This window comes from Phaenicophaeus curvirostris, chromosome 4 (genome assembly GCF_032191515.1).
Source record: "Phaenicophaeus curvirostris isolate KB17595 chromosome 4, BPBGC_Pcur_1.0, whole genome shotgun sequence".
NCBI classification, from domain to species: domain Eukaryota; kingdom Metazoa; phylum Chordata; class Aves; order Cuculiformes; family Cuculidae; genus Phaenicophaeus; species Phaenicophaeus curvirostris.
The window spans coordinates 64,523,256-64,536,767 of record NC_091395.1 but is presented as its reverse complement, the minus strand read 5'-3'; the positions used below and the strand labels follow the sequence as shown (position 1 = coordinate 64,536,767).

At 35.8% G+C, this 13,512-nt stretch overlaps 1 protein-coding gene across 2 annotated transcripts in view; it reads left to right on the top strand.

Moving 5' to 3' along the window:
- Positions 1 to 13,512, top strand: part of STX18 (syntaxin 18) — a 62,733-nt gene that overhangs the window by 18,941 nt on the left and 30,280 nt on the right. For both annotated transcript variants that reach the window (XM_069856337.1, XM_069856336.1), the window contains exon 2: positions 12,197 to 12,264. In XM_069856337.1, coding sequence (XP_069712438.1) covers positions 12,197 to 12,264 — 68 coding nt within the window. The remainder of the gene's footprint in view (positions 1 to 12,196; positions 12,265 to 13,512) is intronic.

Sequence of the window (13,512 nt, the reverse complement as noted above, 5' to 3'; positions counted from 1 at the left end):
TAGAAGTGCCACATAATAGTTAATTTCTCTAATCCTGTATGGATTATGATAATCTATTAGGTTGTGTTTCTTTTGATAAAGATTTCTTCTACTGTATTTTTCACAACTGTTAAATCTATGTGGCTGTTATCATTTTTCTCACAGTCTGAAAGTATTTGTCTTTTGTGATGTGAAAAAATTTCTGGGTTTGGGGCTATTTCTTGTTTTGATGTTGTATTGTGAAACATATTGATGTTACTTTATTTGAACATCAAGTTCTTATCCTTGCCTTTTGAAAATACAGCAAATGCTGGTACTCTTTTAGCTCTTACTTAGCTGAGCCACAAATACTTAATTATTTTAATCTCAAAATTCTTTACAAATTATCAATGTTTTTGAGGGTCTGTATGCTGAAAGTTTCATGCAACCTTGTAAATACTCGTAGTCTGTAGGAAGCACTTTTTTCTGAATGTAATTTAATTTTTTTAGTTCTGCTGACATACAAAAATGTTTCCCAGTTTGTGCTTTTTCTTTGTTCTCTGCTGTTCCCAAACTTTTTGCTTGAAAAACTCATAAAAAATTTTTATACTGCCTTCTTGTTGGCCTCACAAGGCCATCACAGTTTCTCATGATTGCTTTTATCAATAAATGTTTCTTACATTTAACTTCCACTTCTTTAATCTGAAAAGCCTAACGTTTTTCTTTCTGATTGACGTCTGTCTCAAGTAAAATTAAAATGCTCAGAAATCTGAATGCTTTACTAAAATTGGTTAAATGAGTATGATTAAGTTGTAAGAAGTAACCCGTCAAGTAAAATCTTATGACTGCATACAAAGCTGCCTGCGTTAAAAAATCAGAAACCCAACTTTAATTTGCAATAGCAGTGTTCTGATTTTCATTAAATAATTATGTTTTACCCTATTTTGTTTAAACTCAAGATTAATTTCTATGGTTACAGGGACTATAAATCTCTAGATTGCTTTTAAAAGGGATTGTTTATTCAGAACAGGGCTGATGGTCTCTCCTTAAGAGAAGCTATTACTTAATTATATTTTCCTAAGTTTAAATGCTTAAAAATATTTGTAATGATACCCCAAAGGCATCATAAAAATGTAAAAATAATTATACTCTAAAATTACCAAAATTACAGGAAATGGACATTTAAAAAAATCTTACTGAGATTCTGTGGCTGAGAAAAAGTGAGAAAGGAAAAGTGGCTTACTTCACAACATCTTGTCAGGAGTCTCTGCTTCCACTGATCACTTTAGAATTGTCAGCATTACTCAGAAGCGAGAAGAATAGCGTTGATTTCCCTTTCAATTACAGTTAAAGCTTGCTGCCCCCAAATTCTGCAAGCACATTCTCAGGAGAAATTTCTACATGATTATCTACTGGATTTTTTTCAAGTAGAAACTACTCCCGACCAGTGTTGGAGAGGAACCATTTTTTTTATAGGCCAGACCAGTTGGCAGATGCACCTAGGTAGATCAAAACCAACATCAACAGTGTTTTGTAGCAGACAAATGCAGAGATCAAGAGACACTTCTTCATGCTGCATTGTACATTACCTTGGGAAGTTGATGATTGTTTGGTAGTTAATTTAATTGAAACATGACAGAGCAATTTACTCTAAAGGAAGGGATTTTTCTCTGGCATTACAGATGGACTTCAGTTGTGTTGGAATATTTTTCAGTGGGGACAAAGTAAAGTGCCTTTGTTCTCAGTGAAGCTTCTAGGCCTGTTTGTGCTCTAATAAACTTACAGCCTTTGCTGTAGAGTTGAGAACCTGTCATGGTTAGCTTTAATTACCATTTTATAAGACACTTCTGTTTTTTAGAAAGGAGCGGGATTATATTAGCAGACTGGATTTCAGACTGATTCTGCTAGTAACCCTGTCCAGGCCAAGATTAAAGGGGATTATCCCTTTTTTGCTACTGTTGTCTTCATCTCAGTTTAGCCAAAACTTTTTGCTGTTAGAAGGACTAGTGGAGAAGGGTTATTTTCCCCAGGGATGGAGGAGGGATATTTTGTTTGGTTCTGCTTCCTAGGTGCTATAACAGAGGAATAGGAGCTTGGTCAGAAAATGTGGGAAAGCATTCCATTTGAAGTGGGGCAACATGGAAGAGATCTGTGTGCCTGATGGAGAAACTTTGTCTAGATTTACTAAAGATGTGAATAGCCTCGATCAGCCCATCACTCCACATCAGCCATACAGGGACTTGCAGTAACCAGGGCCCAGGAATTTCTTTCAATTAAGGGCAAATGATCCAGCTCTTGGGATTTCTTTTTACGTAGGGGAGGTGGGAGGGGGATGCGGCTGGGGAAGAGCCCCTCGTCTTAATTTTTCTGCTGAGACAATAAAGCACTTGAATGAAAATCTTAATATGTTCAGAATTACCTTCTTTCCAGGATATTCATTTATTTTCTTTTGTGCCTGATCCATGTGTGTTCTTTAGATAAAGAATCATGAATTTCATGGCTCAATCCAGTGTTTTAATGGGGGAGAAACTAATTTGGCATAAGTGCTAGAGCAACCACTAAAGTAACATTTCATCTGCAAAATAAAAGTAGAGGTGTAGAAACATCATGAAAATGTTTTTGTGCTACGAACACTATTGTACCAATGGTGAAAATGTGGAAAAGTACTGGAATGCTGAAACAGAATGATGTTTGCCCCTCAAAATTGTATTTGACAGTGGTAGGATTTTGAGACAGAGTGGGTGCTGTGTCAGTTCGTGCTTCATCAGTGTATAGGTCTATTAGTGTAAATACACCAGAAATATAGAGCTTTGAATGAAAAGGGCCTGGCAGAGAAGCGTGGGACTGTGGTGCACAAGGTGGGCTCCCATCCAGCTGCACCTTCAGCAGAGAGCACAGCGACACAGCGAATGCCGTAGGCTTAAGTGCTCTGGTGCCTGGTGATGGCATCCACTGGAGTGGGGTTCAGTGTAGTCCCAAAGTGAAGCACAGGCACATGCAATTCTCTCTGTACTGCACTGCAAAAAAAATGGATTCTGAATTTCATAATGATGATCAGACAGAGTAACCTTCCATTATTCTGTTAAGTGAGACTGGAAATATTTTTATGTTGAAAACAACTTTGAGTCAAGAAAACATGGCACTAAATGAGCTCAGACTGTGAGAACAAGGGACAAGAAAAATATCTCTTGCAGAATGGCATGAGCAAAGTTGAATTTAGTTACTGAAAGCTTGTAAATGGAGCATTTTGAACAGCAGTGGTAAAGGCCAATTATTGCAAATATGTTTTTTGACCAATTTACTTTTCTCTCTCAACCAAAACATTTCCCACAATTGTTGTGGGGTTTATGTTCTAGTCAAGGAGGTTTTGGATGATTGTGTAAAAATATAAATGTTAAGGAAAGTTATGATTAGAGTTGGACAATAAACAAGAAAAGGGAAATAGTAGGCTTTATTAAAATCAGATGCTGCTTTTTTTTTTTAATTTAAAGTATTTGTTGCCACAGAGAATAATTGTAGACTAGCTAATAGAAACATTTAGCATGATGTTATGTTTCAGAAAGCCTGCTGTTAATTTTTTCTGGAGGTCACATTGTGTTCCTGTTGAACCTCTACAGACCATTTTCAGAATGTTTAGATGTGCTTCTGTACGTGTAGGTATCAAACCAGTGTGTTCCCACAGAACTTAAGAAAATAGTGACAAAATTAGGAGACTTCTTCATCTTAAATTCTACATGTATTGCAGTTTTCTGATTCAGACCTGAAATTTAGTGGTTATAAGTAATTATTGTATAAAATAAGATGTTTTTCCTGTATTTACAAATATACAAAATAAAGTATTAAAAAGAGATTTTAAGAATTTGTAATATACATTAGGATAAATTCAATCTAAAAAAAATTCAGTAGCTTTGGAATTATTTTTCTATTGAGTTGGATATTGTTGTAGGTGCCAAAAACATTTTTTAAAAAATGCAGCAACCCCACCCCCAAATAACACCCCAATGAACCCTAAACTCAGTGATAATACTGGGAACTTTTGAGTCTTGATTATGGTCAGTGGGAACTGGAGGTTTCGAGCTCTTAAGTCTTAATTTTGCTACACTGCTATTAGAAAAGTCTAACAAAAAATGGTTTGCAGTTGTACTAGAAAATTCCTAAACCAGGCTCTCCAACATGTGCTTGACCAAATCTTATACCAAATCTGAATTATTTTTAAGGAAAGCATGGTAATATGAAATTTGAGGCTTTTAGGCTGATATTGAGGTCTATACTACCAAAATTTCCCCTTTGTATAATAAACAATGAATAAAAAAAAATAAAAATAATCAAGTTCAGACCTGCAGTGCACTTCAGATGCGAAGTATTTCAAATGTGAACTGACAGTACCAAAATTCAATGACAATTTTTGAACTGTAGGCAGTATTTAGAAATATACTCTAATTAACACAGAAATTAAGAAACAAAAATTATTTCCTTTAAAACAAGCTGGATTTGCTGTGCAAGACAATGCTTTTTCACTGTTTTCCTTTTTGCCTGTTTAATGTTAAGCAAAAGGAAGCGTTTTCAGTGCCAGAGTAGACATTAGGACATTCTTTGCCTCATACTGCAGTTCGGAGATTTCTTAATCAGTTTGTTAATGATCAAAGAATAGTGTCTGTTGTGTTCTGCTAACAAATTTTATCTTCCAACATCCCATAATGGCTAATGCACGTTTTTTGCAGTGTTTTCCTAAAATTTTCATTTGGTTTTATCCCCTCTTCCCCCATTGTTGGGCTATTTTTGATTAGAGAACTATTGATATTGACTTCTTTTGTATATATATATTTTTAAAAGTTTTGTACTATCTTTGCCTTTGAAAAGTCAAAATGCCTCAGTCTCCTCATTTTCATGGCTTTTAATTAATTTAATTTGATGCTTTTGTCCCGTGTACCATACATTCTGTTAATACAACGCATCCCCATTCTTGGTTGCGTTATTGCCTTTGCTGTGAATGCAAGACTGCTAAAAAAAAATGGAATTCAAGTGTTGCCCTGCCCGTTGCTGCTGCTGTTCCACACGTGCTGATGGAAAGCAGAAACTGGGACAAAGTCCCCATTTCCCTGAGATTAGCAGTAGCCAGGCTGGCTGTCTCCTCGCCTCCTGCTCCCCGCTCTCATCGTCGGGCCACCCCCATGCCGCAGTTTAGATATTATTTACTCTTTTGGGTTTCGGATTTCAAGAGCAATTGATCTGCGTGACCTATTTTAGAAACTTTAACGATTGCTGGGGAAACTGAAACCAAATGTATCCCCTCAAGAGACATATCAGCTGAAAACCGGCCGGTTGAGTTTTGGAGGCAGCCAGGGCTCCTCTGCGGCGGATTCTGGTAGGAGAGCACCACCTCATGGCCCTCTGATCAGTCACCGTCCGACCCCCTTTACCTAACAGTTTTCACACTAGTAAATTCAGAGCTGAATTTAATCTTTGGTTTAATTTCATTGGTTTAGTCTTTATTGCTTGTCACTGTATCAGGGAATTATTTCGTCCTTTGAAAGTTCTGAAATGCAGAATCCTGGTGATATTGTTTTTAAAAACAAAATTTTATGTGTTCTTAAGCAATATCCTGCAGGAGCCCATGTGAATTCAGTGGGCTGACAGTGCTTAAAATATAACCTGGAAGGAAGCTGGGTGGGACATCGCCTTTTGTGCATTCTGTTTTTAAAAGGTTAATAATTCCTCCATAGGAGTAATTTCTGCAGCAAAACTTCCCTAACTAGTGTTGCTAGCTGTGATGGTTTAGGTATGAGCCCAAGCTCTTAATTGTAAAATTAATTTAATATAAATTTGACTCCTGTTTATAGGATCTATTCTGTTTGGGTTTTATTTCAGATTTCTGAAAATACTTGTCTTTACCACATGAACTAACCAAGGAATATTCCCCTCCCCCTTTTAATATGGTTTAGACACTGGAAACAAGGTTTTTTTTGTAATAAAAATGAGTTTATTTTCTTTTCTTACTGCATGTCCTCGGAGTACTAGAGCAGTACTTTTTTGGTTTGTTTTGTATTTTTGGGGGTTTTTTTGTTGGAAACACACAGTCCCTGCACATCACCTAGTGTCTTCCTGAAATTCTTAATTTCTTCTGAAATAGGCGGTAGGTATGTTTGGAATGGGAAACATGATAGGTGTTGAGATATTAATATTATAACAATCTTAAACTTCCTGCTCTTTGCAGAGGGGACCGTAGAATGTTGTCACCTTTTCATGAATCTATAGATGGAATTTGTTTAGGTAAGACATTTGAAGATCAGACTTTCTGAACACTAAAAAATTAGGTGCAAAACTATTATTATTTTTATTTGCTTTTATGGTTAATAAGACAATTCCATCAGCAGTGCTTGTCAGTGCTGCTGAATTAACAGTAAATGCTGTCTTGTTTATGACTTTTGCAAGAGTCCTTCTATTATGTTTCAGGTTTAAGTATTTTTAAAGTTTTTTTTAACAAAGTACATATTTTAGAAATTCAGAGGGGCAACATACTGCAAAGTGGCAATTTTATGTTAGCAAATGGTTGCTTGTTCTGTTGGAAGAGTAAACTTGATAAAACACCATGTTTGTTCAGTGAAAATGACTATTCAGTGCTGTTGAATTCTCTGCAATATGTCACGGGAACCTACTGCAATCATTTTAATCGTAAACAATGCTGCTGCTCCTTGCAATGGGTTAAACGTATGCAAATTGGAACCTACTGTTTCATGAGTGATCAATTCTTTGTTGGGAGTGGAAAGAAATGTATGTATTGCTAAGATACTGAAGGAAGCACAGTCAGCGTCTTCGTTCTAAAGTATGTGCATTTTGTGAAGATGTTGCTTTGGAGGGAATGCTTTCCTGTTTCTCTCCTGATTTAAAAATATAGCCTGCTCTAAGATTATAAGAAAAATCTCTAAACAGAGGAACATCTACATTTCTAGTGAAGGCCCCGAGTATAAACAGAGCTGTGCATGCCACCTGTGGTAGCAGATGGCTGCCATTCACAGCTTCCTTTTGTGTTGCACCTGCATTATATGCAATATTTGCTTTTGTGTTTTAATAAGAGTTGTTCAAAAAATTCCACAGTGGCAACAGAACACAAATCTATGCAGTAAAAAGGTAGTTTATGAAGAAACTAAACTTTTAAAAGTGCAAACTGGAATCTAAAGTAATATAAAAACCTAGCATTTCAGCCTTTAATGTGAATTTCTGGGGTATTTTTTTACTTCTGTGATTCTGATGCTTTTGTTGCAAGCCAGTGGAAAACTGCTGCTGCTTCACTGTAGAGAATCGGTTGGTTTTTTTATGATCCGAACTACAGTTAGGAGTATTTAAATAACATCTAGAGTCTCCAGTTTTGGTGCCTGATCTTAGGAGGTTATCATGTTGAGTTGCAACTAAATATACCTCATTTCATGTCAGGTACTTCTTTTGGGATGTTCCCTACTGGTACCATCCAGCTTCTGCTCTCCCTCATGCTGATACAGGTATTTGTGGAGCTGAAATGAAAGAAACCAATTATTTATATTTGGTCTTAAGTATTATTAGCCCCTATTTTCAGAAGAGTAATTTTTTTTAAAAAAAAAAAAGTCATTTCGATGTTTTGGGGAGTGATATTGACCCTCAAGGGAGTGCCAGTCGGAAGAGGAAGATAGGAGGGAAAGCCTGGAGTTTCATACGCAGTCTTTGTCACAAAGAATGTAACCTTCTATATTCTGGTAATGAACAGAAGCTCCAGAACATGCTGTTAGTATAGCAGTATAACTGATGTTGGCAAAATTGGGAGGAAATGTTTGGGTTTGTTTCATTTTTTTTTTTTCCCCATGATTCTCATAAACATGTCAGTTATATTTGGAAATTCAGTGATGTCCTTCCCTATAAGGTAGGTTTAGTCTTAATGTAGCGCAAGAGCGCTGCAATGATGAAGAGTGTTTCTCTAAGTCCTCCTGTCCCTTCTGGGAATAAAGGAAATGATTTTGTTATTTCAAGACTGGAGAAGAGCCTTATTTCTCTCTTTCAGGCTTTTAGAGAAGGGGAAAGCTAGTTTCCAGAGGCAGAGAATGGGAACTGTGACAAGAGGCCAATATTCAGATGTGATTGTGCTTTGTCTTCCTATTGCTTTCATCTGGCCTTTTGATGGCTGTGTTGACTGGTGGTATAAATGTTTTGAAAATGGGCATATACAGCAAATTGTGAGTTGCAGTTATGACAGATGGGTAAATGGAGTGGAAAAAATGGATATGCTGAAATGCAAGTGGGATTTAGAATTGTTCTAGGTCTGCTTGAAAGATTAATTAGAGAAGATACAACAAATTATCCCAGGAGGAATATGAAGCAGGAGAGGAAAGACAAAGAGACTAACTGGCCAAGAAAACTGTTGCTGAAAGGAAGGATTTATAGAGGTAAAGTCAGGTTTGGCAAAATTCATAATGAGTTAACTAATGGTATCAAACCCCCGTAAAATTAAAATGTTCTTTGGCTGTGTAAATAAAAAAAGAATTAGCAAAAAAGTGAATTTGTCATGCAGCTAGAATGTAGATTAAGACTAGTTTAGGCATGGTCTCCAGGCTAAATTAATAAGTAAAATACCATGGACCAGCCGGGTAAAAGCAAGAAATGTAGCAGGAACCAGAGCATGGAACTGGAAATTGTACAAAATCTTAGCACTTTAATGCAGTTTGTGTTATTAGATAATCTCTGGGCTGAGTTCAGACACCGTGTCTCTGAGAAATCCCAAGTTCTGAAAGCAGCTATTTTAAATGAAAATACATTGAATTGAAGATTGTACCATTTGATCAGAGAGCAACAAATTTAATGCCTATAATTGTGTCAGCAGAGGGAAATTGACGGTGGCATCATCATGGCCAAATGTGGAAGTGGTCTAGGCTTCAGAAAAGATTTTAAGGGGAAAAAGATAAATAGAAAGATACAACACAGTATCATTTACTATCTCACTAAAAATAGGATGTGCCCAAACAATTTAATGCTTTAAGAAAGTCTGCTTTTCCTTCATTAAGAAGACCTAATGTGTGTTGGTAATGGCTGATTAAGTGCTGATAGAAGTCTAGAGGGGATTAGCAGAGAAAATATTAACTGAATAAGATGAATAAGAAGAAGCAATGTCCTGTGTTGAAAGAAGTGTTGGACTGAAGAGAGGTTAATAGTGGGATTACTCTGGGATTGATTTTAAAACCCCTCTTGTTCAGTACTGTTCTGATTTGGGGGAATGCAGAAAATAACTTGAGTCAGTAAAATTTACTGATGAGAGAATGCCGAGAGGGAGGATCATGGTATGTTACAGCAACTTCTGTATGACTCTAAGGTCTGAACTTGTAGGGAGAAGAAAGAAATTCAGCAGTAGAGTGGGCATTTAGAGACTGAAAACAAAGAATGAGCCAGAAAGTAGTCAATGAAAATGGTGGAAGAAAATATGTTTCCAGCTTAGTTACAAAGTAATTAAAGGCAGTAAATGCCTTTCTAGTTGTCTGCATTGGAAAAAGGATGGATAGGAACCTGGAGCAAATGCAAAGGGAAGTTATGGATTGGGCAACTTCAGAGCTGTCTTGTGAGAAGCAGCCAAAAGCTTGGTGTCGTTTGTCTGGGACTACAGAAGTTTAGAGGCAGATAGGATTATTGACGGTAAACTCAAACACAGGCAGGGAAGCAGAGCTTTTAAGGGAAGGGGCTGTTTTGAGGCCAGAAGAGATGGATACAAGTTGGTAATCAGTAAATCCGGAAATTTGATGGTTCTTATTCACAGTAAGAGCAGTGGGATTCTAATAAAGCCATTCAGTTGGAGTAGCGAGAGGTGCTTTATTACCTTTAGGCTGGAGCTTAATAACTTGTAAAGAGTGTATGGTGTGCCTCCGATAAACCCAGAATAATTGTATGTTGATGACCCTGGAGGTATCAAGATTTATATTTATATAATTGAGGAGACTGTGTCTGTGGAAGTGTAAGTATTCTACAAAAAAAACCCATTATCCTTTTTTAATTTATAAAATTCTCATTTAATGATAGTGAGAACTTTTTCTTAAAAATTGTTTAATTTTTATTGATATGGTAATGACAAATTGAATTCAAAGCTGTGCCAATATACATGGTAAGAAGAGGCAAAAGAGAAATAGCAGCAGTTCAGGATCTCAGAAGATGCTGTTAGAATTTGAGGGAAAGTAGAACAAGAAGCCTCACTTCTGATGCAAATCTTGGGAACTAAGAGCTTGATGCAAGTATGGGCATAATGGTGTCATTCTAAATTCATGGAAATAGCTTTACAAATGAAGGAGAGGCAAAGTAGGGTCAGTGCAATTCAAACACACGATGACAATTTTAGCCTAAATAGAATGCTCTTTGTGACTAGATGAATTAATTACTGTAAGACAGTGTTCTTGCTTGTCATTCTGATTCTTTCTGCTTGTTAATCACTCCTAAATTGTAGCTATTGCAATAATATTAAGATTTATTACTTATAAAATTTTGCTAATCTCTTATCTAGTTTAGTGTTTGTTCTCATTAATGTGAATGTTTTGAAACGTGTTTCTTATTTTACATTTCTACGCTCCATCCCCTATGGTACTTTCTTTCTGCTTGTTAAGCATTATTGTTCTACTGAAACACTGTATGACTGTTTTAAATGTTTTGTTTTCATAGTCAAGCCTAATTTACCTATTCAGCAAATTTCATGATATACTGAGTCTGAGCTGAAAAAGAGATTAGTATAGAAAAAAATAAATTTCAGTGACAATGAGAACGAACATCTGTGGAGTGGTTTAGCTTATTCTTTGTGCCTTGTTGATCTTGTAGCGAATTCAGTATTTCCCTTCTTACTGCTTATGATGATGCTAACATGCTTTAGGAAACTCGGATCTACTGGAGGTACTAACAGAACTCTGTTTGCTATGAATGGAGTGAAATTTCCTGTGCCGTTAACCACGTGGAAAACGTTATACATGAAAACTGGGAAAGCTTTTTTCCAATTTAATGAGTTGTAGTGAAAATGGGACAGAGCAAATAATAATAGGGAAATGTGCATGTGTTTATTTGCACAAGGAAACACCTAATTTTAGTTGTACAAATCACTGTGGTCTTAGTAAGTACATGTTTTTTCCTCTTTTTTCAAAGAGCTGCTGATCTTTTGAATAAAAATAACTGAGGAAATTAATCTTCTATTTATCCAAACTATACTGTATTCTTTCTCTGTGTTTTTTGTTTGTTTAATTACAAGGAACATTTGCATGAAAATAGGATTTAAGACTTGAACAGCTTCTGATGTCTTTTCCCAGATACACAAGTAAACCACATTTATTGTATTGGTAAACTAAAACAACTATTGTTTTGCAAAATTCCTTGCATAATTTTTTACACTGAATTATTAATGAATATACCACTAATGTGTACAATTCTCGTCCCTCTCCTCCCCCTCAGTCCTGTGGCAAATTAAACTAGGTTTCTGTAGCTCCTCCCTTCTCTAAAAATATCAATACCTTATGCTACACCAAGTCTTTTATATCAGATTAAATTTTGCAAAAGTTCTTTCAGATTTTTAGGAGTATTTGTATCTTTTCAAAGGATCCTTGTAAATACTTTTAATAAAGAAAGTCAAGTGGTTTTATAGCAAATCTATCCATGGTGAAGCTGGAAGGCAGGTATCCTCTGGCAAAACTTTGCTAATGACTATCAGATGATAGAGATATTATGGTATTACAGGCACAAAGTGGTCACTGTTGCTGCAAAACCAGGAGAGGAACTGCACCTTGCTTTACAAATTCTAGTAACTGAACCTGCGTATTGTATCATAACCCATATAATGTTTAAAACCTCCATGCATTATCTTTGAAAATGAATTTTTCTAAAATGTGCACTAATCTAGGTTGCCAGTTTGGATAATGTTTTGTGTTATTATCTGCATGTTTAATATTTTTTATGTTTAATATTACATTTCTATTTAGTGTTTAGTAGTATTTAGTTTAAGAGTTTTGGACAGAAGGTGTATTTTTACTACTTCTTTCTGAGTTCTGCTCTCATGAAACATCTTTTTTAGGTGATTTTCAGGTATTGACTTCTTGGAGGGTGCAAAAATTTTACTATAAAAGAGTATATTTTATGATTCTGTTTAATTACAGAATAAATAATATTACTAATTCATGTTCATTGTGTGGAATACTGAACTTTAAATGTAAAAGTAATCAATTATGTGACTGAAGTTTAATTGGGTTTTCTATTTGTTTAGATTTCTCATATTGGAAAGCTGAAAGATTTTCTTCTGCAACACAGAAAGGAGTACATTAATGCTTACAGGTAAGTGTGCATTGTGTTTAATAGATTTATTTATTTTCCAATTTTATAAAGTGAACTGCTTGGAAATCTATAGGCTTAATGACTAGAAACAAAAACGTAGATTACTTATTAATTAGGTTACTGTAAGCTACTTAAGATGAAGAATAGTGCTGTTGCAAGAAGAAAAGAGTACTAAATAAAATGAGACTCAGAAGTTGAAGATGATTTTTAGTTCTTAGGAGTGAGTTCTGAAGCAAAACAACCTGGCAGTCCAAGTCCAACACCTTTTAAGGTCCTGAAGAGTATAGTTTTCTGAAGCAGTTCCTGAGACAGCAGGGCAGACTAGACTCAGTGATCCAGGTTTCCTTTTCACTCTGTGACACTAATCCTGCCTGTTATCACTAAATAGAAGGTCTAACAAAAAAAAACCCCTGAGACTGTGTAACTATTTTTATTTAGCAAATTAAGATAATCAGCTACGATGACCTTCAAAATAGTTTCTTTTGAGCTGGCACACAGCTGCATAGGTGGTGCCAGCATTCAAAGCAATTCCATAGATTATTTTCTGAAAGGCTGTTGAGGATCTCTGTTGTTTTTGTTTTCACATCTTCTACTGACAAAAAATGGGTTCCTTTGAGCACCAAATTGATCTTTGGGATCTCTTCACTGTAAGTCTTCGTCAATAATTGAGAAGTTTCTCCCATGAATTTCTTCAATTTCACAAGAAATTATGTTATCTCACTGTTCACTCTTGCATACTTGCATTTTCCAACTGACGGTAAGAAAATGTCTATATTTGAACATGTGTCCAGTGATCAAGTTGAACCTTTTCTCACAGGTTAGAATGTGTTCTGTAATCATGTCTTTGTTCCTCCTCTCCCACTCTTGATTCTTGAGCTGTAGGGTTAGTCTTATTTTTTTTGAGTCAGATCTCATATACAATCAGCAGGTCCTGGAGGAGAACAGTGTGAACTCTTCAGATGCTGGAATGTGAATTCCTGAAGAAAGACAACATTGAGAACGTGGTGTCAGGGGACAGCAGCACAGGATTTTTACTTTTCTGTAACAAAAGCTTTAGGCTTCTAAATTACTTCTCGTAGTTATTTTTGTGTGGAAAAACTTTTGACTCTCTTCAGTCATTAGGAAACATTCAGAACTACTGTATCTGCTTACTTGCTGATATCTTTAGTAGCAGGATTTTGAAAGAAAAAAAAAGTAGTTAACAGGTTATGTTAATAAGCAAAAAAGTGTCTTGTGGTGTGCAGATTT